The following is a 27,256-nucleotide window of genomic DNA, read 5'->3' on the forward strand; positions in this document are numbered from 1 at the left end:
CATTTTCCTATTCAGTCTTAGTTTAGCCCTAAATTAGATATAAGGTTGCATTAAGCAATTAGCTTATTCACAAATGCTACCTCTTGTTTAAGTGAGCATTTTTAAGATACTGTAATATAGGGATTCTTCCAGATTACCCCAAGCACAGACCACTTTGATCTCACATGCCCTGACTTCTTATTGAAGCAAATTAAATGTTAGTGGAAGGGCTCCATGTAAAATGTATTAATTTAATGTGAACGTCCAATTCCATTAAAGCCTGGCTGTAACACAACGGCAGCGGCACTCTTGAAGGAAGTCATGTTTCTTGCCTGTTGCAAGCAACATGCTCTCCGCAGAATCTCTTTGCTGGAAGTCAGTCCTTGCAGCATGAAATTTCCCAAACATCAGAGTGACAGCAGAGTGTGCATCCTTGAACCTGTAGCAATGGTCCAGATGATACAGGTAAAATCACCGCATAGCAGAACTTGTACCCTTTACACTGTTAATACTTGGGTGTTTCATTATAAGGAAAGGTTAATATTAAGTCCTATTCTAGACTTGTGCTCTACTTAAAACAGCATACAGGCCTTTGAACAACAGCAATTGCTTGTGAAGAGAATTACTAAAAGGACTTACTATACAGAAAAACATTGCATAATTATGCCTCCCCATTACATACACCTGGAAAGATGCTCCAGCCTGTTACTGGAACCACAATAAAAATCATCTGCAAGTTCATTTGTGTTTTGTTCCCGACCACACGAGGTGTTTAAACACAAGCCATGCATAACGTCACAAGAGTTCAACAACTTCAAGTAGAAGCATCAGCCATGCCTGCATTCCTTTCTAAAGAAAATTATGGTGCTTTTAATACATTAGGAGAATCTACATATAATTGTGCAATATTCACAGCAACATTAAACACATTGTAAGCTGCACAGCAACAAGTCATACGCTCCTGCGTGACTTATTCTTGCCAATAACATGGCAGTAAGTAAAGGCGAGTTTTAAATCTAAGGTTTCTTTTGATACTTGGATAAGCTTTGGACCTCTCCTTCGGTACTTGCACCCAGCCCCAAACACAGAAGTCCACTAACAAAGACACAAGATACTAATTCAAAATAGGTCTAAGACAGTGGGTGAGGCTGCTGTTGGGTGTTTTCACAATATTTTATACAACTTCCTGACAGAGAAAGCACCTAAACAATCTCCTGTCCTTGCAAAAGAAAAGCGCCAATTATGAACTTCAGTTATTTTCAGTCTCACAGCTAACCAAGTGAAGAAAGGAAATCCTTGGAAGCCTTCTATTTACCAGTGCATCCAAGGCTATTAATGTTGGTAGTCTATTTCCACATCACATCATAGCAAATTCACTTGAAATACTGATGCCTTAAAAGAAATAATGAAATTTTTTTTCCACTGTAGGTAGATTGAAAAACAGGGTAAAACAGATAAAGCCAACAAGCTCACTGCTGCCCAGCTTTCACTTTAAGTAAGGCCACTTTCAGAGAACCATCTTCCCCGATTGCTTCAATTCAGCTTGCTCTCAGAACATGGAGGTGTTGGAGCTCTGAACTGAGCAAGTGCCATGCAAAGAAGTCTTTTATTTTCCCTCATGTTTATAACCTAATCAGCATCCTGGTTTCTAAGCCACTCTGCAGGAGAGAGTCCAGAACTTCTGCAAGTAGATAAGTTACTTTAATTGGAAATAAAAGTTTTGTACAGCTTCCTCTTTCCCCACGTACTGCCCACTCTTTGCTTCTCTAAACCCATTTCATACTCCCCTAAAGAGAAAGATGGGGCCCATGACAACATAACCCAAACCTGCTTATCACTGACCTGCCTATTCTGCAGCTACAAATGATTTTAAATATTGCTTAACAGGTTAAACCTGTGAGAAGCATTCAAAGCCACAACTCCTACCAGCGATGGCCAGGATTACACCCTCCTGAAACGGACCTGATCAGGTAAGGTAATTCTTTGTGGTGTTCCATGCAAGCTCATAGCATCTTTACATTTCTGCCTGGCTCTTCTGCTACTCCCGTTCATCTCAGGCATACGGAAATCCTAACCGCTTTGGAGGAACAGAGCTTTTACACTTTAAGGAGCAAAACCACAGAAGGCCTTCATCTATTCAATCTTTCTTAAGTATCCATACTCTAGAATCAGAGTATAATTAAAAATCACATTTTATCACTAGTGTCCTCCACACCTTAAACCATTGTGCTGATCACAGCAACACAACCATTTCCTGCAGAGAAATTATTTCTGCTTAGTCTTAAACCGTTCCGGTTGATAAGATACCATCAGAGCGCGAGCTCTCAGAGCAGGACTTACGATGTAATTCATGATATGATAACTAATACATAAGGTAAACTAAACACTACTTTCTGTACCCTCCTCTTATGTTTGCCAGCACGTCAAGACAGATCTATAAATTTGTGCCCCGCTTGTCCCAGCAAGCACAAACACAAGAAATAATAGATCGAGCTGCGTTTACTTCTCAGCACAGAGTGGTGAGCACTGACAGGCTGCAGCAAAGTGTTGCAGGCAGAATTAACACGAGCTGTACTCCCCTCAGCACCAGCAACTTAAATTCATTTTTCACTCCTGTCAAAATCTTCATGACAGTGTTTACAACCCCTGAACAAATATACGTCTCTTAAGCATGAACAAATAATTCTGCGGTGTGGATCTAGTGCAGTTTTTGACAGCTGAAATGCAGTTTTTTCGCTAGGTATGGCAGACCCCAGGGAAGGGGAGAGGGATTTGTTCAGTAACACGAGAAAGCGGGGACTGCCTGCCTTCCATTTTCCTGTAAGCTTAGCGGTGCCTGAAGCTAGCCCAGAACTGCTTCTAACAAAAGAGCCTTGTGAAAAAAGCAACCCGGGCAAATGCAAGGCCTACAAGTTTGGCCTCTGGGCCTGCTTTGGGGGGGGTTAAGGATTTACTCTGTGCAATAAAGGAAAAGCAGCCAAGAGAGCGAGGTAAGGACAAAACAGCCTACAATTAGAAAAATACCAATGGCTCAAGACTAGGGAAAGCCTTAAGAAGCGGGGAGGGAGGAAGTGTGCAACCCAGAGAAGAGGAACGGCTCAACAGCCTACCTCTAGGAAGTTCCCCACTGCAAAAGGGAAATGTTATGATGAACTTCAAGCTTCCAATTAGCGAGATCAGCCTATAGTTTTATTGAGACAGCCTTGCAGCTATCAGAAACACACCATAGACACGTGAGCTGCAAAACAATTAAATTAGCTAGGATATCAACTTCTAGCAAGCTGCTCTTTGTCATTAAGACAGGCAATTACTCTTCCCTACGCCAACAAGATACCCAATGTCTGCAGCCCACTGCTGGGGAGCAGGACCTTCCAGCACCCCGTCTCTGTGCCTCAAGATACCTGCAGCAACATTTCATTCTGAAAGGAAATGTCAGGCAGTTTGCTTGACAAGTCAGCTCCGATTCCAGGAATATGATACAGCCCACACATGGCATAGTAAATATGATTAGGCCTAACTATGAAACATCTGATAAGATTTATACCAAAACACCCATTTGACATCGATCAATATAGCATGACACTTTTGGCAAGATGAGAATCAGAGCACTGCGTTTTGGGCTTCTTTTTAGCTCAACTGTGCAGAATTAAGTCATCTTTGTAAATATTTTATTGTAGTCAAAGTAGCTACTACATCAGTCTTCCTGGGACAATGCTCAAATTCGCAGTTCTCTTCCTCTTGTATCAATTAAGTCCAAGGCATTTCCCCCATTTTGTAGGTATATCCGCTTATATAGAGAGAGAAAGGAAAAAATATATATTTCTATTAACAATAAAAAGGAAATTTAATAAATGGACACATCCTGATCTCACTGTATTGGAGGACAGCATCATATTTCCAAGGCTGTTTCCCATGCTGCTATTCTTATTTACCTCCGCCAGGTCTCACGGCGCTGAAGAGCATTCATTGTGCCAGCAACCCACCGACTAGCACAACTACCAAACGAAGAGGAAAAGGAGAACTCGAGCAACTAATACAATTGGGAAGAAATCCCATTTCTACAGAGATCACAGCAGCGCTCTCAAAAGCCGTCGTAGTATAGTCTCATTTTTAGCTCGTAGCCGAGTCCGCGCTCATGTCAGTTCTGTCCGATCAAACTGTTCTCTAGAAAATAGCAGCACTACACCCATTTCTACACATTAATATGGCAAACCCCTATCTCATTAACCACTGAAGTATACAGAAGAGCTCTGCCTACTCTAGGCCTGCAGAAGACAACTGCAAGCGCAGCTTATGAAACAGCCAAGGCAAAGAACATTACATTCCTGTAAAACTGTTGTCGTAACTGCAGATAAAGTAATTACTCTGACTCATTTTGAACCAGGTAATCTGAAAAGCACAGGATTACATTACTGTATAGCGCTGCTAGCTACAAGTTAATTATCAAATACCGAATACCCATGTAAGGAAATCTCTAGCAAACATAAGTACTACAAACCTCATGCATTAAAGACAGCTGATCATGTGTATACATTTATTTTGCAGCTCCGCCTATCAACAAGCTGCAATTTTATGGTAATTAGTATGTCAAACATTCAGGTGTTTTGTCCTAACACTTTGGCACAGGCATACATAGAAAAGTGCTGTAAAATTCATCCAAGTAAACTCACTACTCCCGACTATCCTCTTAGAAGAAAACATTACTGAAATACAGTGATGGATGCTATAAAACTGAAGTGAAGGACAAAGAACAGAACAGATACTATGAGCCTGAAGAAAAGCACTGACTTTTTAGGTTTTTTTACTTCCTGCAAAAGTCAAAAAGCTGCCTGTTATTCTCTACTCCTTCTGAGAAACTGCTTTATGTTTATCTACCCACCTACGGTATGGCAGGGGGGTTAAATTTCATTATGTGGGTCTGACACAGATACGTACAAGCTTCTCTGAACAAATGAGAAGCAGAAGCTGGACATCTTGAAGCAGTTTTTTTGCTAACCCTGCAATAGCAGGGCAGGAAACAGTAGCCCATCTAGTGCTTTTAAATCATATTGCAATTATTGCATAGACGATTCATCTTCTCAAATTCTTTTGGTCAACATACAGAAATAGCCTGGTACAAGTGCTAATGTGAGAAACTTGTAGAATTGCAGTCTCCTGCACTGAAAAGGTCAAAACAAGCTTTCACAGACCCCGCGCAGACAAAGGGGAGTCTGCGCGAGGAGTATGAACTGTGGAACACAGTATGCCATTATCCCAGTGTCCCAGTCCAGCCATGTGATTGCTTTGGACAGCTCATCTCCAACATCCACATCATTACTGAAATAAATACAGGCTGCAGTAGAACAGAACGGAGCGAGAAAAATGTCTTCTGCAAATTGGAAGTTGGGTTGTTTATAAGTGAGTTACCAACAATACTGCAGTGCTCAGTTTCAGCAACGCAACTGCACAATGAAAAGGGATTATTACAACTGACTCACATAATAACCACAGAAAAATTCATCCATTGTTTAGGGAAACTTAAAAATTGCTTAATGCTCCTAATTTAATCAAATGTATTTAAACAGCAGAAGATAGGCACCAGCATGCCTGTCCCAGAATCTGAAGCTTCACTGGCTTAAAAGAAGGGAAAAAAAAAAAAAATCAATCTTATTCCAGGCCTTCAATACAGTTTTAATAGTTTGCTAAGATGCAAGATTACTCACATGAGTACTTTAGAAAAAAAACTCCATGCCACTGTAAACTGCACACTAAGTAGTGTTAAGCAAATATTTGTAATAAATAAAAGCTTTCTGCAGCCTGCCACCAAATACAACTTCCAACTCCTATCCCCCACGCTAAAAATGTAACTACTGATCTGACCTTGGTATACTGTGGTTTCTAAAGCGGGGAGTCCCATCCTGTCTCTCTTCTCCCCAGCTCACTCACTTCAAACTCTTAGTCCTTTATCTCCACTTCAGCACATTAATTTTAGAGGAGTAATATAAAATACCCATTAATAAATCTAACAGTCAGTAAAAGTGTTACCAGCACACATGACCACGTCAGACTTTGACATGACTTGTTTCTGAAGGCAAGCACTCCAAGAGCTTCATAGCTTCTACATAAAATCCAGTACATGAGAACTGAGCTGATTTTCAAGGTTCTCCCTCTAGTCTTTAGCAGCACAAGAAGAATCCACATATTTCCAGGTAACTGTATTGCCTCTTCCCTCACCTTTTCTTTTTTTTTTTTTTACCCCTAATTCTCAGTTCTCTTTCCCATTTTTTATCCCCAGAACACAGGAGACACTTCGAGAGCTGATAAAAAAATTAGTATGGAGGAGGGCTTTTGGGTGGGAGGAAAAAGAAAGCATACAATAAAACAGATTTGAAATCTACTTATAGTCAAGAATGCTTACTGTAACGAAGGAGTATAATTCTATATAGTTCTAGCCTTGCAGCAACTTTAAAAAGATGTCATAGAAGCGTGCCCTAATATACACCATCACCATTTTAAAAATACATTTGTATTTTTATGGTGCGCAGGACATTTCACTTGTAATTTCTCACCTCCTACTGCTGCTAAGGACTCTTAGCAAAACGCAGACACCTTGCCAAAAGTCTGGCAGCTGAGGAGACAAGTAGTTACAAAAGAGATTTAAAGCCATAATAAGATCTAACCCTAAGCTGTCGGAAAGTACAGGCAAACTTCTGTGGCATGCATTTCCTTTCTATTTTCTACAAACACCTAATGAAAGCTTTCATGAATGTCCTGTTGGAGGCTGCCAAGTTAAAATAGTGCATTATCTCAGCTGATGCACATGACTACATGGAAGATTCTTACATCACAGCTGTAAGAGAAGTAATCTAGCAGGCTTTTAACTACAGGAAATTTTTCCCATGTAGGGTGAGGATTATTTCTTTTCAGAACTGCCTTATGACTTCATGGCAATCTGCTACAAAGAGAAAAACCTGGATGTTTTGAGCACTGGCATTGCACTGTGGGTCTCCTGCTCTCCAGACGGAGCAGGGATTTTCTGGCAGTGGAACATTTACACTCTCTTTAAGTCTGTGGGCTTCAAGTTGAGTTCCACCAAACAGATCCCCAGCTAGATCTCTCATGAAGAGGGGTTTTCACAGTAAGCCAGCATGAAGCTCAGTATTACTCTGGAGAGCAAACCAAGGATGTCTGCCTGATTTCCACAGTTAACAGCTGAAAAAAATCCTAGTTAAACCAATAGCCTTTCTGAAGGATTGCTTGCAGGAATACATCAGACTAAATAGCACATGTCGCATTTGGGCTAGCTGGTGACCTTCAAAGAAAAAGAAATACGTCACTGGCACGACACAAAATGATCAGAGACAGCACCATTTTCAACACCTACTGCAACCTACTAACACATAAACCCCACCTCTTTCTCCCATCTTCTCTCATTTCAGTAATCAGGCAAATCATCCATTTCAGGGAAAAACTGCTCCATTTCTGTAAAGAAATACTGAACGATGCAATTAAACGTCCAGCTAGCTACGCTTAGCTGTTAGAACGTAACCTGTACTAAGTTCAAAACACTGGTATTTTAACATCCTCTCTCATAAAAGGTCTTCATTTGACTTACTGATTTCACAAGTAAATGCTTTCTATATAATAGCCATTCCCTTCACTAGCCATGTTGTAACCACCCTGCTGTTATAAACTCAAACTAATTCTGAAAGGCTCTGATAAGACCGAGTGATAATATATCAGGATTACTCTTCCGTGGAAAGGAACCAGAGATCCTGCTGGAATGTATTACCACAACATTTTCATTCACTTCTGCAGTTCTTCAGCCTGAAATGCCAAGAATAATTGCAAGTTGCAGCTAAAGCGCTCAGTGCTCTCCTTACCTTGTCTTTAGGTTTATCTCCATTTGCCCTCCCTCTTCCTCCACATCCTTTATGAACCAGCCTCAAAACCGAGAGCTAGAAGTCATCTTAATCTCTGCTCCAATACTGAATACTTTTACTGAACCTATTAAAGATCAAGGAAACTGCTTATTAAAATGAGATAATGCTTATCTGCTTTCAGGAGTCAGGAAGGCAGGTGGGATACATAGCCAGCACATAGCAAAGTCTCCCAACAATGCTCCCGTACGTCCATTATCTTATCTACTTTTTAAGAGTTTTATTACCTTTGTAAAGGTAAATATATTTAAGTGTAGCTTTTATGTGCAGTATCAGGATGCTAAGAACACAAGTATTAACAAAGGGTAGGAAATAAACGGCTCTTCAAAGGCTCCTATAACACTTGAGGAAATACACAGTACTCCTCACACGGTCCTTCACGAAATGTAAGAATGCTCACTCTGTTTAAGCTGCTTTAATCACTTCTAGCACAAAGGGCAGATTAACACAGTTTAGTATTTCTAGTTAATTATGGTGACTAGCCTTTACAGAATTACCACGGTACTATGCCATTTAGATGGAAGAGAATTAATAAAGATGACAGCTTGGAGGATATAAACTTCAAGATTAGGCATTTTAAAATATTTGTACAAAGGCAGATCAGTCTTAAATTCACACAAACATAATAGTTGTTTTTGCTGTCTCGGTTGCATAAGTTTCCAAGAACTAATTGTTTAGTACTCGAATTCACAGGCAAACAATGAAAAGAAACTTGATGAACACTGGCCCACGCTGGAATACCCTCAAAGATACTAGTCCCAGACTTACTGAAGCCTCATCTACCCTCTGAAAGGGAGTACGCTCAGTTTGCCTACTGCTGCAAAGAAAGTTGTAGCTGTTTTCACAAATTAAATCCAATTTTAAGGCAGTCTGAAACACTGCAAATGTTTATTAGTGGGGGGGTATAAACTACTGGCAGTGGCAACCCTGTGCTTTTTATGGAGGGGAAGAGATGGACAGCAGAAGAGTTCCAGTACAAACTCTGTTTTAATGCAAAAGGCCAGTGAAAAGGAACAGAGTGACTGAGACGGTGACCTCATTCCCCTGCCTTTCGACTGCCCTACAATTACAGGAGAATTAGGCTGAGTCATGGACCCAAACCCCACCTAAATCAAAGCCCACTCAATGAGAGAGCCACACTAGCTCACCATGGGGAATAAATCCCTGCCCAGGGGTCTAGAGCCGTATCTCGTTGTGAATTTTAGAGGAGAAAGATCAAAACAGTAATTAATGCTTCACTGAGCGCTGGAGAAAGAAAAAGGCTTTTGAAAATAGGATGACACCTCTTTCAGGGCTGCAACAGAACGCCAGTAGTTCAGTGCATCAACACCCAGTTCACAGTACCCCTAGCAATAAGGCCTACCTTGACATGACGACGGTAAGGCTCCTATGATCCCCTACATAAAATAGTAAGTAGAGAAGACAGTAAATTCCTTCCAGCCATTGAAATTTAACAGGGAAGAGTCTGACTGCATTGCATATAAATGGATAGAAGGATCTAATGCCCAAAAAGGGAAGGGAAGCAATGAAGAAAATGGGTTTATTTGCAGATTCATCACATGCTGCCACCAGGAGCTTGCTGTCCTTCAGGGATAGTTATCACAAAATGAGCTTACTTACATCCCATAGCCATTCTTGAAAGGATAAAATTCTGTACAGCATCTCTGCAAGTGGGACTTCCTTCCCAGGGTCACTTTGTCCCTTTTAACAAGAAAAGCTGGTCTCCCACTGACAACCGGCAGTTCTACGCTCTGGTTAAGAATACAGATTAGTGGAAAAACATTTTCCAGGGCATTAAGGAGTTCTTAAGTGCTTTGCACTCCCTTTTTCTCCCTTTCTCTAGGGGGGAAAAAAAAAGAAAGAGGGGTTTCAAAACCGCATGGATGATGGAAACAGTCAAAGGTGAGTTGATTCTGGTATAGTCATTTGGGGAAAAAAAAAAAATCAGTAAAAGAGTTAGGAACAGAATCCAGAGTGCTCAATGCTTCATCATATGGTCAATGCTTTACTGAAAGGGTTAGAGGGGGAAATAAAGATTTTTTTCGCACCTGCAAGGGGGGAATCTTCTTGTAGCAGTTTTAGTGACAATAGCTTTTCGAACCCTTAAAATATTCCAATTATAATTCAATATTACTGCACCCACGCCATTCTACAGATCTGTGTAAAATTACACCAATACCTAGCATTTTTGTTAACTAGATTTGACTTGTCAGGACTTGACTGCTATGACTGAACAGACACGGGCCTGCTAAATATAAATTCTGTTCTCTATATCAGAGAAAGCTTAATTTTCAAAAAATGACATAATTCTATTTTCTCTCCTCAGAGACATGCAGATAAATTTTACCTGTAAGAATCCACAGACAGAAATATATTTTCCATTGAAACCACTGATTCGGAATAAATACTGAGCCAGGACCCCTTTGATCTCCAATCCCAGCATGAGTCACTGCATGGACTAAACACATCTGCTGCATTTAAGGGTAAAGGGGATCCAATCCTACCATACATCCTCACTTCCTTCAACATCCCTGTTCTCTATGTTAATGAGCCACTGTAAAATTAGTAAGTTTTCCTGCCCACATGAAGAGGATAAAGTTAATTCTTCCTTGGTATTCCCCTTTTTCGTACAGAGTCTGTGAGCTGCCATGTCTTTCAATCACTGTTGATCTCTGCTAACATACACAAAATCTCCATACATCTCAAAGCAAACAAAACTGGGTTTGTAATGCGGTGGCACACTTGGGTATTAATAACCATACGATACCGAACTTGATCTGAAGTTTACCTGTTCACAAAGGCTTTGTAATTTCTATTCAGATTCATGAAACCATTTAAGATTGGGAAATCAAAACATTTGGCTTGTCCATAGCACCAAGAGATTTGTGAAGTTACACGGAATTTAGGCTCAGGCTGTAATGCCAAGTTTTGCTTTCGATTGTATTTCAGTGCAAATTCAGAATAAATCCACTGAAATTAGCATCAGATTGAAGATTAAACTTGGAGCCCCATTACTAACAGTAGCAATGCAAGCCATCCGTTTGATCACACACAGCTAAAATCCTTCTCTAAAGCAATGCACATTGGTGGTTTCCAGGCAGAAAAAGCCAAAAAAGGGACAACTGAGCATTTTCCCAGTGAGAACAAGATCCAAAATGCAGCAGCGGGCTTTTTTTTGAAGCCATGACACAGAAAGCAGACGTGACTAGGTTCAGTCCCAAAATCTACTTGGAAGGGGATTCAAATTAACAATCTTTTGGGGGAAGCGGGATACATCGAGTCCAGCAGAATGCTTCCAAATTGAGTCGACTAACCATCCAGTCACGTGTAGATGAGTTAGAGTGTGGAAACGCTTGAACAAAAGGCTGAAGAAATGCATCATCTGTGATTCACTTTCATACAGTAACAATGCAACCAGTCCATGTTCTGTGTCATTAACAAGCAGGACGCATCATTAATGGGCACAGAGCACCATTCTCTCCGAGCTCTCCCGATGCTCTTGTTATTGAAGTGGACCCAGAGGCAGAGTTGATGTCATTTTTGTACATGGATCAACACCACTCACAGCCAGTAAAACAGAAGAGAAAGATCCCCACAAATTTGAAGTTTTTTAAACAAATGCTAATAATTTCATTTTTAAAAGGCTTTTGAGACTAAGCACCTTGTTAATCCTATCATGGTAAAAGTATATGCCTCCCAGTTGCCACTTGCTGCAACAGTACTAGAAAAAGCCACCGAATTGTCCCAATGCGTTCACAGACATCTAGCACGACCTGCGCAATCCAGGTAACACACTAGCAGGGCACTGTTATATCACCTTAGCTTCTTCCAAGCCTACTTTGAAGCAGAAAGATCTGATAAGAACTGTTTCTAGACTAGGTGACAGCCAGGGATTATGAAACACCATACACATTACTTATTTCTTTGGCATCAAAACCAAATCCCACCCTCCTAAATGACTCCTCCTTAATCAGCAGGCACGGGCATCTCTAGGTCACTAACTACGGCCATTCACCTCTAACCCCAAACCAAGGCATTTTAACAATATATTTGAAATTCAATAATCTATCGGTGTGTCCAAGCTATCGCCATACTACAATGATCTTATTTTTGCCCCCTATTCTAAACGTATAATAAAGTGGAGACAAGTTCCCCCACTTGAGATGCAAGGGTGGGAGGTACATGCATAGAAACTCGAGAAAAACGTGACCAGGGTAATACCAGCACGTGAAAGCAGCTGGAGAACACACATACAAAATGAAACTGGAGACAGTAAAACGTAGAAAATACCCTATAGAAGCCAGGCGTATGGTGGGGTAGGGCAGAACAGAGTTCGAAAACTGGTTTAAAAGCACAGCCGTGCACTATACAATTTCCCTGTGCTTTGTTTACTAAGCCAAATTGGTCTTGTCCCATTTGTTACTATTTATTACCTTTTATTACTTATCAGTTCAGGGTTCTGGGACAAGATAATATTTTAGTTCAGAGTAGTCACAAGGCTGCAGAAGAGCTTCAGTTAGACTAAACAGCGTACAGGTATGTACTGTTAAGTTTTTAACTATTTTTAAAGACCAAGCTGGAAGAAATCTCTTCCCTTCTTCTACAAACAAGAAGGCTGGTCTTAAACATTAAGATGGCGACTTAAACAGTAAAGAACAACATCTTGTGAATATTTCTAGCGAACTAAAAAAAAAAAAAATAAATTTAGTCACAGAAAAGAATATGCAGGAAGCCACCACAAGAGCTGGCAGAGCATCCCCACAAAACCTTAACCACAAAAAAAAGCAGCTGTTGAACTGTACGTGGGTTCAGGGCTTTCTTTAGCTGCAAGCCCAGCACTCAAACTGCATTGCTGCAACGAAAGCCTGTGATTACAGATGATGAAGAGCTAGAAAAAACTTGTTGCTGTGTTTGTTTTCACCTCAGCCCTAAATTATGAGGGTCTTCAGAGATTATTTGGGTTAAAGATCAGAGGTATTTGGGGGGTTTTGCTCCCAGACCTACTCAACGCTTAAGCTGTGCTCTGAAAGTCTGTTTTTTTTTGCCTTCAGAAAGTCCGAAGCTTCCCACCATGAGTCACAGGAGGAATCAAAAAGTAAATTCAAAATATACACAGAAAGTCCTTTGGTTCTCTTGCAACAGAGGAAGCTGTTCTTTGAAGAAAACAGCACAGATCCTGGCCCAAGTTTCTCTGAAACTCTAACCACAACACGAGGTGGTGATATTTCTCTCCACCACATCCAATCTAGTTCATCTGCGAATTCATTATTTTAATTAGAATTCAGAGTTAATAGTTCGCCAAAGATAAAGTTGAGAATAAAGAGCTAACTTGCCCAGCTAAGACAGCTATTCCAAATCAGTCATAACATATCTTGGCCCTCCCTGGTTGCTCCCATTAACAAGCCAGTTTAAGTAAGGCACACACAGAGATTTATCTACTTAAATATTTAACAAAGTACAGCGCCAGTCCCACTGTGGAGCACTGTTAGAAAGCAGGATCAAAGGGAAATGTCCTCCTCTCCTTCCAAAACTTCTCCTACATTACTACAACCCAGAAGTCCCAGTTTCTAGTTATACCAAGGGGGGGAAACAGAGATTTGTTAGAGTGCTTCAGATCTGCGTGTATATCGTAAATGCATGTCTTTGCAGCAGCATTCTAGAAGCAATGGCATAATTTAAAGAAAAACATCTGACACCCAAACAAACATTATTCTTAGAGTGCTTAATTTGCACAGCTCCAAGCAGTGCAACTTTCTGACCAACAATTATAAGGGATGTATATTTTTGTTAGACGGACAAGTTTTCTCACATTAGACAATTTTATCCATTCTGCACAGAGAAAATCTCATGTCCTCCCACTGCAAGTAAAAAAGTATTTTCAAGACAGAGTCTCAGGTTTCACCAGAGGGAGCATTTAACATCAAACTTCACATCTTATAAGGGGTATCCAGAAGTCTCTAATACCAGGCTGCGTGACTGCTTTGGAAGCGGTAAGGAACACTAAATTTCAGTGAAAAGCCACATTGAAACATAACTACCCCTTTAAAACATAAAAATAAAAGCAGAAATACCAGAATTAAATATATATATGGCTTTACACAGAGACTGCATTATTACCAGCTCTGTAACCAATTGAAACACAGACTGAAGGCTAACGTGCTGGTTACATTCTTCTATAGGGATAAAAAAAATTATTTGTTTTTTATTCGGTCTATGTGTAACATTTGCATCTTGTTACCACTGATATTTTAGCTTTAAAAGTCTTCAGACATTCCTCCAGGGCTTATCTTAAGCACATTTTTATTAAGTTCCCTTCTTTAAAAAAACAAGACCCAGTTAGTTTTGACGCGCATTGCCTCTGACAATGATAATCTTTGTCCTTTCCAGCTGCAGCAAATTTAAGATAATCTCTTTTTCAAGTGGACTTTATTAATCTTCCAAATGAAATACCATCCTGAGGTAAAACAATTATTTCCAGTTCAGCCCTTAGTAACAGTTAAGTCTGCTGGAAAAGACGACTAACATCTGGCAGACTCAATATCTGCACCAATTAAGAACAATTTTGAAACCATAATATACAAATCTATTCAAGTGTTCAGTCTAAAGCTCTCCACAGACAGATCAGCAGCCTTCTTGCAGCTGAAAGGAAAAAAAAAAAGGGAGGGAGAACAGGGAATGACTGCAGAAGGTTTTCACCAAGTCAGCAGACTCTCGCTGGCCACACGCAGCAGTATTTTGACTGTCATAACACACAGCGATGCGCTCAGATCTTCAAGGGAGATCTCCGTGCAAGCCTAGAAGCTGGAAGGTGAGGCACCTCGCCCGAAGGAACCGCCTCTCGGCAGGTCTGTGCGCCGTGCTCAGCATCACTGCCCGACATATTCCGTATGCACGCATTCTGACCTCCTGCCTTAGCCAGAAGACAGGCTGTCGGCGCTTCTGCCTCGACTGGCAACGTAACTTGACCGATGGGGGGAAAATAAGCACATTTGTTTCCCCCTTCCCATAACCAAGTAGGTTGAAATACCTGGGCGCACGCTTACCAACAGAAACACGGGGCATCACCTTTCGTTCGAGATGCTGAGCCTCCACTCAGCTCAGCTGCCCGAAGCCTAAAGGACAGACCCCAAAGCACGCACGTACCAGGGGCAGGCAGTTTCCTAACGGCGGAGCGTGCTGGTCTCGCATCCCCAGCCCCTCTTCGGAACGCGGATTTTTCTTCTAAATAACCTAAACAGATCACAGTAACCCAAAGTCCCTCGCAGGGCAGCGGCACAGTCACATGCCTGAAATTAAACCCGCAGACGGAGGGATGGATAGATCCAAGATTCAAACACTGGTCATTTAAAAACCCACAATTGTTTAATCTCGCCTCAAAGGAGGTGAAGCAGTACGGTTGAATTTTTTTCTGTCTAGAAAAAAAACACTTCACCGGTGTGTTTCAACTTACAAAATCAGACACTTGCCTCCATTTTCAGATAACTGTCCCTGAAAGTATTTTTTTATTGAGCTAGTTTAACTGCAAAGAAAGTGGGCAATTGTACCTTTTCTTGTTAAAAAGGTAGTAACAGATAATAAGTTACAAGGGATTTGGAACCAGATCTATGGCCAAAAGCTCTTCTAATGCTAGCATAGTTTGAAAAAACAAGAGAGGATGAATTTTAAGTTCATTTTTCCTATAAATCTCCTCCAATTGCTAACTCCCACATCTGAAGTCATAATCCACAGTGTAAAATCATGATCATTACTAAAAAATATAAGATTAAGACAACATGTTAAGTAGGAAAAGATTCACATTTAGGTACCATTTGTGTAAAATAACATGATCGGGGGGGGGGGGAAGCAATTTTGGTCTGAAATATCTGCTGGGCTCCTCGAGGGGATCTTTTCCCATTTGTACTTCAAATGCAAACAAAAACATGGGTAAAATATGATCTAGGTGCTCTACTGACTATGCACTCTAGTATTTTTTAGACCTCAGAACTCCAAAGCAGTTTATTTTGTTAGGATGCCCGAGAAAAACAATTTTGGGAGATGGAACAAAGGAGTTGAATGTATTTTCCTAGAACGAAGCCATTGGTAATCCCCAAAATTGCACAGACAGAATTTCATCTGAAAGAACATCTTAGGCGATCTTCCGTTATTATTAAGAGTAGCAGTAAAGCTACCTTTAAAAGAAAGGAAACAAAAGGGATTATTATTTCACCGCCGAATTCCACCATGGCATTTTTCAATTCACAAGTATGACATCAATGAGTTTGTGTCTTCAACAAGAACAGACACATCACATATGAGCTATGTCTTTGAAACCAAGCATTCACCTGAGCAGTATTCACTGACTTCGCAATGTAATCATCTGCCTGGTGTCTTCCTGGTAGCCAAATATTTCAAACAAGAAACATTTGCTAGCTGTGACCTCCTTAATCAAGTGGTCATCCTGGAAAGGAAAAAAGCCTCCACTGTTTTAGGAAATAAATGTAACATATTGCTATCTGCTTAAGCATTCCTGCACATCGAGTTGGTGGCTTGTTGGTCAGGTTGCAAGGCCCGATGGCTTCAAAAAGGCTGCTGTGTGCTGCTGGTTCTCCAGCTAAGCAAAATGGTTGTTTTCTTGGTGTGAAACAACAACAGCAGCTTACAAACCCACTCAAATACATCTAGCAAACACGGTGTTTCCAACACAAAGAGATCTGCGACCTGGAGCAGCGCCATTTCGAAGGACCACCTGCCTGCTAGGTGAAGGGGCTGCCCATCCGGCTGTTTATAAAAAACCCGCGCGCATTTTTGCAAGATCCCAAGTCTGCGTTAGAAACTCGTGCACGCGCCTAACTTTCTGCAGGCCCTAACAGCTCCGTCAGGAGATGGGCACAAGGCTGATTTTCCACTAGGAGCTCATTTCCCTAAATAAAACTAGATCATCAAAGGGTTCACAGCAAGATAAGGTAAACCCAAAGTGCGTATTTATATACACGTACGTACACACAAACATGCCACAACAGAGAATCCCTTCCCTGCAAAAACAAACAAGAAAACATCGGTACCAATCTTTACAGGATTGCTGACAAACACTGCAACACCCCATTAGCTCATGATAATGAAATCAAATTGACTAATCTGCTCTGACTGCAAGAATTAAATTTAAAACAGCACAGTATTACTCCGTAGGCATGCAAAAGTGTGCTCAAGGCCACAAATGAAAGAGCCAATCTACCCCAAAAGAGCTTAACGTGCGATGCCCATCTGATCAGTGAAGGTCACAGAGGAGTGGAATAATCATTCCAATTACATAGTAATGAACGTACCATAAAAAGACACACTGCAGATATAATACTAGTGTGATACGTGTCGATATCTATTAATCAAATTTTATTTTCAAGCATCAGGAGAAAAACCTGTTTCAAGAGCAGGAAGGGTGGTGAGAAGGTTTGCGATTGCCTACAAAGAAGCCCCCTTTGCTCCATTGAATTTATTTGGTTTATGCAATCCCCGTGAGTGTGCACTCACACCTGAATACAGACTCTGGGGTGAAAATTTGCTGTACACAAGTGAGTGAAAGGAGAATAGACAGACTCAACTATGTATCAGTAGAAAGACTGATGGCTCACAAGTCTCCTCTTCCCTAAGGAAAAAAAAAAAAAAATCACATATCCATTAAAAAGAAGAAGTCTCCCCAGCTTCTGGTGACATAACCCACACGCACCACATATCTTCCTTAACCAAGCCACCACCAAGCACAACTTCCTCTGAAGCACTGCTACTCCCATCTCCTTGGTACCAACCATAAAAACAAAAACAACCCCATGCCATGATGGCATCTACTATTCTAGACTGAAAAAAGATGTCAACTTCTTTTTCCATCCAGATTCAGTAGGTGCTGTGGCCACAAAGTACAGAGCAATCAAGGCACGCAAGCTTTAAGAAGATGCACTTAAAGCAGACGGGACTTTAGTTAACAAATAGGCCAGAAATTACTACTCGAACAGCATATGCCTGCCTATAAAACCTCTCTAAACCGATTTAATTCACAAGACGTCTGTTACAAAAGCTGATGACTAGAGGTATGCAAAGAGCACACTGCAGTCCCGTTACCCTGGACAGAAGAAATTCAGCTACGCTTCACAGGCCACAGAGCCGAGAAATGCCGGCTGCCTCCAAAAAAAAAAGAAAGGATTAAATTTGTTCTGCAGAAAAACAAAAATATACAAGGCTGGGAAAGGAGGAAAAGCATTTTAGGCCTAAAGATGACAAAACTCAGAACGGGAGTGCCCACGCTAGCCCCAAAGGACAGGCAGCTCTCAGACAATGCAGGAATCTCCCTGCAGAATCCCAACCACCTTTTTTTTCCTCTGGCCTCCATCTCTGCCACAGCAACGTTGAGCAGGCAAATACAGCAAACCGAAGGGAACGCTATCCATCACCGGGGGGAAGAACACCAGTTAAAAACCCAGGGCTTCCCAACAGGCTAAGAGAAGCCTCCAGATTACCAGGGTTTACAAAGGCTGCCGTCAGGGCTTTTGTTTTGACTAATTCAGAGGAACATCTTGGAGTGCAAACCTTCCCCTGCAGTATTTGCAACCCAAATATTGCAGCACTGAGCTAATTTCGGAGAGCTGGCACACGAAATCCACTACTGGAGTGATTAGTCCAGAAAATTAAGGCAAGCTAAATTTAGGAATAACTATGCAATGCAATATTAATAACAGATTATCTCCCTTCTCCAAAAAGGATTTTTTTAAAAATTTTTTTTTTTAAGTCAAGCTGACAATGCTCCTTTTTAAGACCAAGGCCCTCCAGCCTTCCAGGGAAGGGCCCTACAATCTTCTGGACGCCAAGCCGAGGTGCAAAGCCCCCCCCTCCCCGAGGCAGAGCCTCCCCAAACCCAGGGGAGCATCCTTCCCAGGGAGCGCACCCGGGGCGGGGGGAGGCCTGTCCCCGCGGGCCTCCCCACGCTCCCCAAATGCCTCCTCCGCCCCCCGGAGGGCCTCGCCCGTTTCCCCGCACTGCAGGAGCGGCGGCCCGCATCCCCCCCCCACCCCCCGCAGGCTCACGGCCCCCCCAGCCGCTCACTTTCTCTTGTACTCATCCCGCTCCCGCTTGACTTTGGCCAGCACGTTGTAGAGGGCGCGGATCTCGGGGGTGATGGTGTCGATCTGCACCCCGACGCCGTCCGGATGGATCCAGGAGACCCCGGGCCCCTGCACCGTCTCCAACCCGCCGCCTCCGGTACGCCGCACCTGGGTGTAGCTCCAGATGGTGCCGGGCAAACGGCTGTAGTGGGGCGGCGAGGCGAGGGGAGCGGCGGCCAGCCCGTGGCCGGGGCCCGGCGGCGGCAGCAGCGGGGGGAGACCGGAGTCGGTCTGCACGGCCTGGTCGCGGGAGAAGGTCTTGTAGCGCAGGCGGCGGTCGCGCTCGCTCTGCTGGGCCGCCAGCTGCTTCTCCAGCAGCCGGTTGCGCCGCTCCAGCTCGTGGACCTTGGCCAGGAAGCAGCGGAACCGCACGTTCAGGCCCTTCAGCAGGTGGATGTTGGAGCCCAGGTCGTTACGAAGCGCCGCCGTTACCGGCGGGCCCCCCGCCGCCGCCGCCGCCGCCGCTGCTGCTGCCGCTGGGCTGCCGGGGCCGCCGCCACCGCCGGGCACCAGCGGGCAGGAAGCGGCCGCCGCGCCGGGGGAGAAGACGCGGGCCATCTCCCCGAAGAACAGCGAGTTCATGGCCCGGCGGCCGCCTCAGCCCCTGAGGTGAGGTGAGGGGCGGGGGCGCTGCGGCCGGAAGCGGCGGTTTAACGGCCGCCGCGGCTGAGGCGGAGTGACCGTCGGGGAGCGCGCGGGCCGCTAACGGCCGCCGGGGCGGGCGCTGAGGAGAGAAGGGGAGACCGGGGCCGGGACCGGTGCCGCCGCCGCCTCCCCGCGCTCCTGCGGCTGCCGCCGCCGCTGCCCGGACACTGAGCGGCCGCCGGCGCGGGGCGGACCCGGCTCCGCCTCGCCGCGCCCCCCGCGCCAGCCGCTGCGGGCAGCGCTGCCGCCAGGCCACGCCCCTCCGCCAGGCCACGCCCCTTCCCCGCAGCCTCGCCCGGCCCATAGCCACGCCTCTTCCCCGTAACCACGCCCCGGTCTCCGCCCCCTCCCTCAAGCCACGCCCCCGCGGTGCCGCATGTGCGCGGCGGGTCCCTCCACGTGTCCCCAGCGAGGCCTCGCCGCGGGGGGGATTTGGGGGGGGACCGGTTCCAGCAGCGCTCCTGATCCCTCAGCGTGCCCCCAGATCAACTGGCTAATGTACAATGGGTGAGGAAGCGTCGCTCTGCCCTGTGAAACGCTCTCCGCCTTTGTAGCGCTGCTTTTGGCTCCCAGGGCAGTCACTGAATTGATAAGATTAAATTACAAGGGGTGAATTTTGTTATCCGAATGCAGAGTCCTGCCTAAGTGCTAAATAACGTTGATACTATAATAATTAAGTTATTAAATAAGCGTTTCCCAACTGCTGCTCCTGGACCTCTGAGCCACCCGGCAATCAAAGGATATTGTTTAATTGAATTATGTGATTACTCTGTTTCACTACCACAGATCGGAGCGACGCTTCGTGAGCAAGCGAAGTACATGGAAAACTCTCAGTAACACTGGTGTAAAGCTGTAGTAACGCTATTTGCTCAATTAGTTTTTGAAATAAAAATACGGTGCTTTGCCAGGTAATACTGCTATTGAAATACACAGGCAGCAGAATCCACCGGCTGAAACTCCATCAGCACCTGCGAGCTGCGCTCAGCGCCGTGACCAAAGGCTCTTCAAAGGGCTCTGCTAATGCGTCACAAGCCCGTGTGTTCCCAGCACCTCCTGGAAAAAAAAATAGATGTACTGGGTGGAGGCACTTTATTAAAAGGGTGACTCAAAGAAACACCTGAAAAGATTCTCTCTCCCTGAGCACAAAAACGCTTTAGCCTCAGTTTATGTTGACTGTAACCTGTGTTCATTGCTGAGGTTACGGGAAAACCTTTAATACCTTGGTCATTAGGGCCCGGCTGTAACTGCTGATGTTGGGCACTGTCAATGCATCAAACAGAGCCGTATTTAAAGAAAATAATTGCAGCTCACTGGGAAACGTTTTCATGGTGTGTACCCCCCCTGCAGATTCACAGCAATACTCACAAAGTGCAAGAATAAACTAAAACTGCCAATAATAAGGTGATTATTAGGGCAGAAGCCAACCGAGAGCAAGTTTCTCCCAGATCTGGGTAATTTTCCATTTTTTAGGCACATGGCATCCTCGCTGGCAGGCGGTGATGCTGGAAAGAGCCGGGTGATTTCAGAAACCGCCGAAACCGTGTGGTCAACAGCTGGGAAAATCCTGTTGAACAACAAGAGATATTTTATTTTTTCCCTTAAGGAAGCAGGAAAACATCAGAGGGAATGATAAACCGGCCAGTTAATTAATGCTTTTGTACCTGCCCGGTGAGACAACGCATATCGTGATTGCTCGTTAGGCAGCAGCCATCGCCACGGCAGTGAGGATGGATTCGCCACGGCCCGATCCAAAGGTCGTTAAATCAATGAGTCTTCTTCCTAATGGGCTTTGGCTCATCCCTGGGACGCGTACGGTCACCACCAGCATCCCGCTCCACCGCTGGGCTACGGTTTCATCCCAGCCCCGGAAAGTGAATCATCCTGAATTAATCACAACAATTAATTAGGCTTAGGCTCGAAGAAATGGGAATCCCTCTTCCACGAGGGCTCGTGCAATTGCGGAGCTGACCCACTGCCACCGACGGCGTGCCAAGCAGCGGCAGTCCGGTGCATGGGATACCCCGCGGCGGCTGGGGACATTCCTGTAGGGATTCCTCCAATTCCTGCTGCGGAAAGCTCTCTGCTGCCTGCCAATTGCAGATATAAATAATGAAGCACTGATTAGCCCTTTCCTATTTGGACAGGGAGGAAAAGGGATGGGAAATAGTGCTATTTCTGAATGCAGAAACCATCCGGCAATTAAATAACGGTGACCACCCCTACCAATGCTAATAATAATGCACTGGATTTATTTTGGCTCTCAGTTGCTTCACCCAAATGCAGGCTGGAGCAGGGGCTGAGGAATCTGGACCCTTGGATTTGATTTTTACACCCGTTTTTACCTTCACTTTGTTAGCATGCTTCACTCACAAACCTCAGTTACTGCTTCAGGACTGTTCTCTACATCTGCTTAGGTTTTTTTAATATTAATTTTCCTGGGTTTGATTATACATTGGAGCTTTGTTAGCCTGACACTTGTGGAAAGTTGTTGGTTCCTTGCGTCTGTCTTCCTTCAAAATAACCCCTTTTCAGCCAAACCAAACCAAACTCAGCAGCCTCGCCAGCAAACACGTACTGTGCTGAGTTACAGCCAATGCACGATGCTCCCCCGGGCTGACGGGGATCAGCACTGAGTTACGGTTTGCGTATTTGAATAAATCCCCCTCTAAAACAAAGAAGCAAAAATCCTTTGGCTTAACATGCGTACAACTCCCCAGCCCTTGACAACGCCCAACTCCATAATCTCGGCGGGAAGAGGGGACCCCTCCTCGGCTCCGACTTCGCGGCGTTGCGGTGAAGCAGCATCTCCTCCAAAGCCCTGGCCGACCTGCAGCATCCCTCCCTCATCCCCCTTCCTATTCCTTGGGCTGCGGTAACCACCCGAGCCTGCTCTTCACCGCCCTCAGAGATGGAAAAGGGTGATTTATTCACCCTGGACTCTGCAGTCATTAGAGGTAGCTTCTTTCTGAGGCTGCCATTGAAGAACCAGCAAGCTTCAGTGGTTAAACTGGGATTAGTATCGCTCACCTGGGGCTCTTACCCTTGCACTTGGAGTTTGCTGCCTGAATAAGGATATTGGGGCAAAACAGGCTGCTGAAATAAGTGGAATTTTTAACAGTGCCTTCCCCAAAATGGTTGGTTTTTAACCCAGACCTGTGTGACGGTGCATGAGCATCAGTGGGGCGGTGGGATTAGCAGCTGATGAATTGCTGCAACGAGCCCTGCCACATCCCAGCTGCATTTTCAGCCAGCAAAGCATTTCCGACTCCAGCCGGCCCCTTTCCCCGCACTCTCCAGTGGTTGCACCAGCATCAGGGCTGTTTCTTGAGAAATCAGAGCAGAAGCCATCCCTGACTGCCTGTGCCCTGCAATAGGCACGTGGGAAGGCAGGCAAGAACGCGCCAGCTGCCCCGGTGACTCCTCCGGTGACTCAGACCCTGCCAAACGCACCCGGTCGTTGCATGAAGACACGAAGTCTGCGCCGCTTCGCACATCGCCGAGGTGTCGCTCGGAGGAGAAAGGGCCGGGTTAGTCACCGGGGTTATCGTTTCAAGCCGTATAAGGGAAGCCCTTGGATCGTGTCAGGAATTGCATCGGTCACCGTGTCACGCTGTGGAAACAGAAAGTATTTGGCAGGTTGGCTGCTATCGATAATGCAGGAGGAATGAGTTACATCAGCGGTTACAAAAACAGCAACTTTTCCTCCCTGCAGGTTCCTTATTGCCTTTAAAGGAGGTTTCTCCTCCTCAAACAGTGTTTTTTTCCCCATATATTTTCTACCAGTTCTATCAGCTCCTGTGAAACAGGAGCTGCTTAAATCCAGCACCTTCTCCCATTGCAGGTCTATTCCTTTGCTCCAGTCACTTTTTTGGAGGTAAAAATCTCATTTTGCCACATTTGGGGGTTTTATGTGCATCAGCACCACAACAGAGCTCAGCGGCAGAAAGGGATGCTGAGGGTCTGCTCACGTGGCCGAGGAGCTACACTTGTCCTCAGCAGTGAATTGGGGATGCGAAGGATGGAGCCAGGCTGGTTGACTGCAGCACATCCCTCATCCCCTCTCACCCGGGCTGGGGATGATCTTCTCTATGGAGATCAGGTAAATATTTTGGAAACAAAAGCTTCTGCACCAGGTTCAACCCAAAAAGGTGGGTGAACTCAGGAGACAGGGATGCAGCAAGAGGTAAAGATGCTGAGAGTGACTGCGAAGCATCCACTGACTTGGAGAGGTTGAGACATGCCGTAGTATTTCCTTGGAGACTGTGGCAATATTCATTGCTTCCTTAGTAACTAAATATTTGCATCTGTATTGAGTATAGCAGCAAATATGCATCGATAAGCCCGTACAGGCTGCTGCAGGTGCGTTTTAGGACACAGTGATTGCTCTGGCAGCTCGTTGAGGATAATTGCAGGATGCTGCATCATTAATTTGTGCATGCCCAAGTGCACAGTTTCAATCCCGTCGGTGCTAAGCTTTTCATTCTGCAGGTAGCAGGTAGACCCTGGCCTGATTAATTTAAATGTGGAACAACTTTCAAAGAATTTTTGTCTTTTGGGAAAGGATATGATATGATATGATTTCTTTTTCGCTGTTGCTCCACACTTTGTAAGCCGCACTGGGCTCAGCGATGGGTTGAGCAGCAGTCAAATCTCAGAGCACAGAAGACGGCTAAGTTGAATTGGGATATATTTTTAGCTCCCTAACTCTCTCTTCCAGAAGCCATTAGCTGAGTGTTTTCATCCCTCGTACTGTGGGTTTTTTAGCCTGACATGTTTTGCACGACACGGATGAAGAAAAGCTTCCTGGTGGGAGCTGGTGATGGGAGTACTGGATGTAGCTGGCTTGGGCACCCCGCTCTGCTCCGGGACTGGGTTTCCTCCGAGCATCCCGCTCCCTGGGCAGGCATTTCTTGCCTCCCCTCCTTCTCCACCAGCACGGGACAACGGGGTCTGCCATATAGAGGGGATCCTGTTTGCTATCGCACCCTGGACCACTCCAGCCCTCCGCCTCCCATCCTGAACCCGGAGGGATGCTCGTGGCGGCCTCGAGAAAACTTGGTGTCAGCGGAGTGAGTCAATGAGCCGAAGCTTTCGGAGCGGCTCCCCTCGAGGATTTCCCAATGTCCTGGGGTGTTTCTGAGGGAGAGGTCCTCGGGTGGAGCGCCTTGACAGCTAGACGCCCAGTTTTCAATGATTCCCAGCCCGTAGCGCAGCCCGGTGGCCTATGGCTGGTAAATACCTTTCCACTGCGCCAGCTGATGCAGTCACCGAGCTTGTTATATCAAAACTGCTTACAGCAGGCAAAATACGGACCGAGGGAAGAGAAATATTAATGACCTGGCACTCGGGAGACATGCCTTTAATGTCTGATCTCATCATTTGGGCATTAGGTTTTTGTCATCAAATACTAGGAATAATTAAAGGATGGCGCTGGGTTTAGAACGCACTCATATTTGTTCATTAAATAAGATTAAAAAAAAAAACGGCCTGGGAGAAGCTGCAGGGATTAAACACCCAAAGAACGGCTCGTGGGGTGTCCCGACACGCAGATGCTCAGCTGCCCGGACGATGTGGCAAGCACCAACGCCAACACAGCAGATAACCAGAGACACCAACGCAACACGTCATCACAAACACCCATTAGGGGCTGAAAATGAGATTTTATCAGCCGGGCACACGTGCTGTCCTGGGGCGCTGGTTTTGGCTTTCGTTGCTCCCCAGGGCTGTAATTTGCGTTCAAGGCCCAGAGGACTCCAGCCTTTGCAGGAACATCCCGAGCCCTTTCCCATCCCAATTTCCCCATCTGGAGGGCGAGGACAGCACTGACCCCAGGGGCACACGCCGAGGGTTACTGAGGTCCTGTTGCCACAACGCTTGGGAAAGAACAAGAGCTAAGCGGGATTATCATTAATAACAGTAATTAGTGGGGTTATCATCATCATGGTAAAGATCTCTACATGTAAACGATTTGAGCCCCACAGCCCACTAATCAGTGGCTGCCCTGGCTGCCCTGCCCTCTGCCTCCTTCCCCAAATTAAAGCATCTCCTTTATTCCTCTCCCACCTCCTCCAGCCCTCACCGCTTCCCCATGGCGGGGAAAGATGCAAAAGATGCCGGACCCGACATCACTGGCAAGACCAGCTAAGACCAAACATGATGTTCTCGACATTTCTATATATTTTTTCTTTAAAAGCCCAGCCTCTCTTCATACGCCAAAGCTGAACTTAAACCACAAAGAGCTTAATTTTTGCAGTTTCCTCTTAATATATGCCCTTTTCTATATCATACACCTTCTCCAGCAGAGAAGGGCTGTAGGGAGGGTGTTAACCCCCTTCTCCAGTGGCATGAGACCAATGCAAAAAAATATCGATGCATTCCCCCTGCGGAGCAGGTCGGGGTTAATCGCAGTGGCCACAAAAGCAGGCCTGGGCTCTCTACATCGAAACCATTTCTCCTGCGGCTCCGGGCCCCCCTGGACATCTGCAGGTCACCGAGGACTTGCTGGAGGGTTGCACCAGGTTTGGCTGGAGTTCGCCCACAGCTCAGGCTCGGTTATGATTCACCTAAAAGTGGTTTATATTTTACAAGGGAAGGGAGCAGGCTGAGTCAGGCAGAGGAGTGTCGGGGCGGTGGCATGTTTCCAGAAGGAAGCCCCTGCTTTTTTGGACTGGGAAATCCATCGTGAGGTGCCTGATGCTCCCGGGGTGATGTAGAGGAGAGTTCTGCAGCACCCGGCTGTGTGAATTAGGCAATGGGGAACGTGTCTGACCCCTCCCGGGTCCGTGGCAATGGTGGGACGAAGGGAAAAATCATTGCGGGGCAGGAGAGGAGGTTTGGAGAAGGTTATAACTCCCACTTCAAATCTGGGACCTGTAGAGACAGAGCCTGGATGCAGGGAATAGCACCGAGCATGGGATTATCCTGCTCTAATAAAAACTTAATAAGCACTATAAAAATAAATAAAATCTTTCAAGAGGCGGAGGCCAGACCTCTTACACACCTCAGGGGGCTGAAAGCTGCGTTCCCCATCCCAGTCTCTGGGGATGCTGCCTTTTGGGGGGGCGATGCCTGGGGCCCCTAACCTGCCTCGGGGCTCAGTGGTAAAATGCGGCGCAAGGGCTTCCCCTCGACATGTCATTTGCACCATTTTATTGTTAATTTTAGCTAAAGAGCAGCTTGTCCTACCAGCTCGTTCCCCTTCGGGATGGGGAGAGGGATCCCTGCTGATCTCTGGGGTTTTGATAAAAGGGATGGAGGCGGTGGTTCTTCCCTGAGCTGAGCAGTCGATGTGAACCAGCAGGATCAATCCTGCCAAAAAAATCCACAAATGGGGGTTTAACCATTATTTTTTTCCCCTCTTGGAAACCAACAAGGGAGTAACTATTCCCGGAGGCTCAGGCAGCTGCGGCTGGCTTCTCCCAGCAACTTCGGGTACCTGGGGGGGGGGACATCCCTGAAGTGAGTTTGTACTTGATTCACCAAGCATCCTTTCCAGCGGTCCTTGCAAGCCGCGCGGCTTGTTTTTCTCCGTGCCCTCGATTCCGTACACGTGAGTTGTGAATCATCCCTGCTTGGGGTGATAACGTG

General features: G+C 45.3%; 1 protein-coding gene and 1 long non-coding RNA gene across 4 annotated transcripts in view; both read right to left on the reverse strand.

Annotated features, from left to right (window-relative positions):
* Positions 1–19,919, reverse strand: part of IFFO2 (intermediate filament family orphan 2) — a 43,381-nt gene extending 23,462 nt beyond the window's left edge. For 2 of the 3 annotated variants that reach the window (XR_012045776.1, XM_072883610.1), the window contains exon 1: positions 18,966–19,915. Coding sequence is in view for 2 of the 3 variants with exons in the window: in XM_072883610.1 (XP_072739711.1) it covers positions 18,966–19,606 (641 nt within the window). In the remaining variant the exon portion in view is untranslated. Of the gene's footprint in view, positions 1–18,965 lie in introns of all 3 variants that reach the window. The other variant, XM_072883611.1, reaches the window with a different exon arrangement.
* An 876-nt stretch (positions 19,920–20,795) lies between these two features.
* LOC140661711 (uncharacterized) lies at positions 20,796–25,110 on the reverse strand. Its single transcript, XR_012045850.1, has 3 exons — positions 23,120–25,110; positions 21,331–21,550; positions 20,796–21,233 (listed from the first exon to the last, which is right to left on the reverse strand). It is a non-coding gene; the product is annotated as an uncharacterized lncRNA (long non-coding RNA).
* Positions 25,111–27,256: the final 2,146 nt, after the last annotated feature.

Source organism: Ciconia boyciana, chromosome 19 (assembly GCF_034638445.1).
Source record: "Ciconia boyciana chromosome 19, ASM3463844v1, whole genome shotgun sequence".
Classification (NCBI taxonomy): domain Eukaryota; kingdom Metazoa; phylum Chordata; class Aves; order Ciconiiformes; family Ciconiidae; genus Ciconia; species Ciconia boyciana.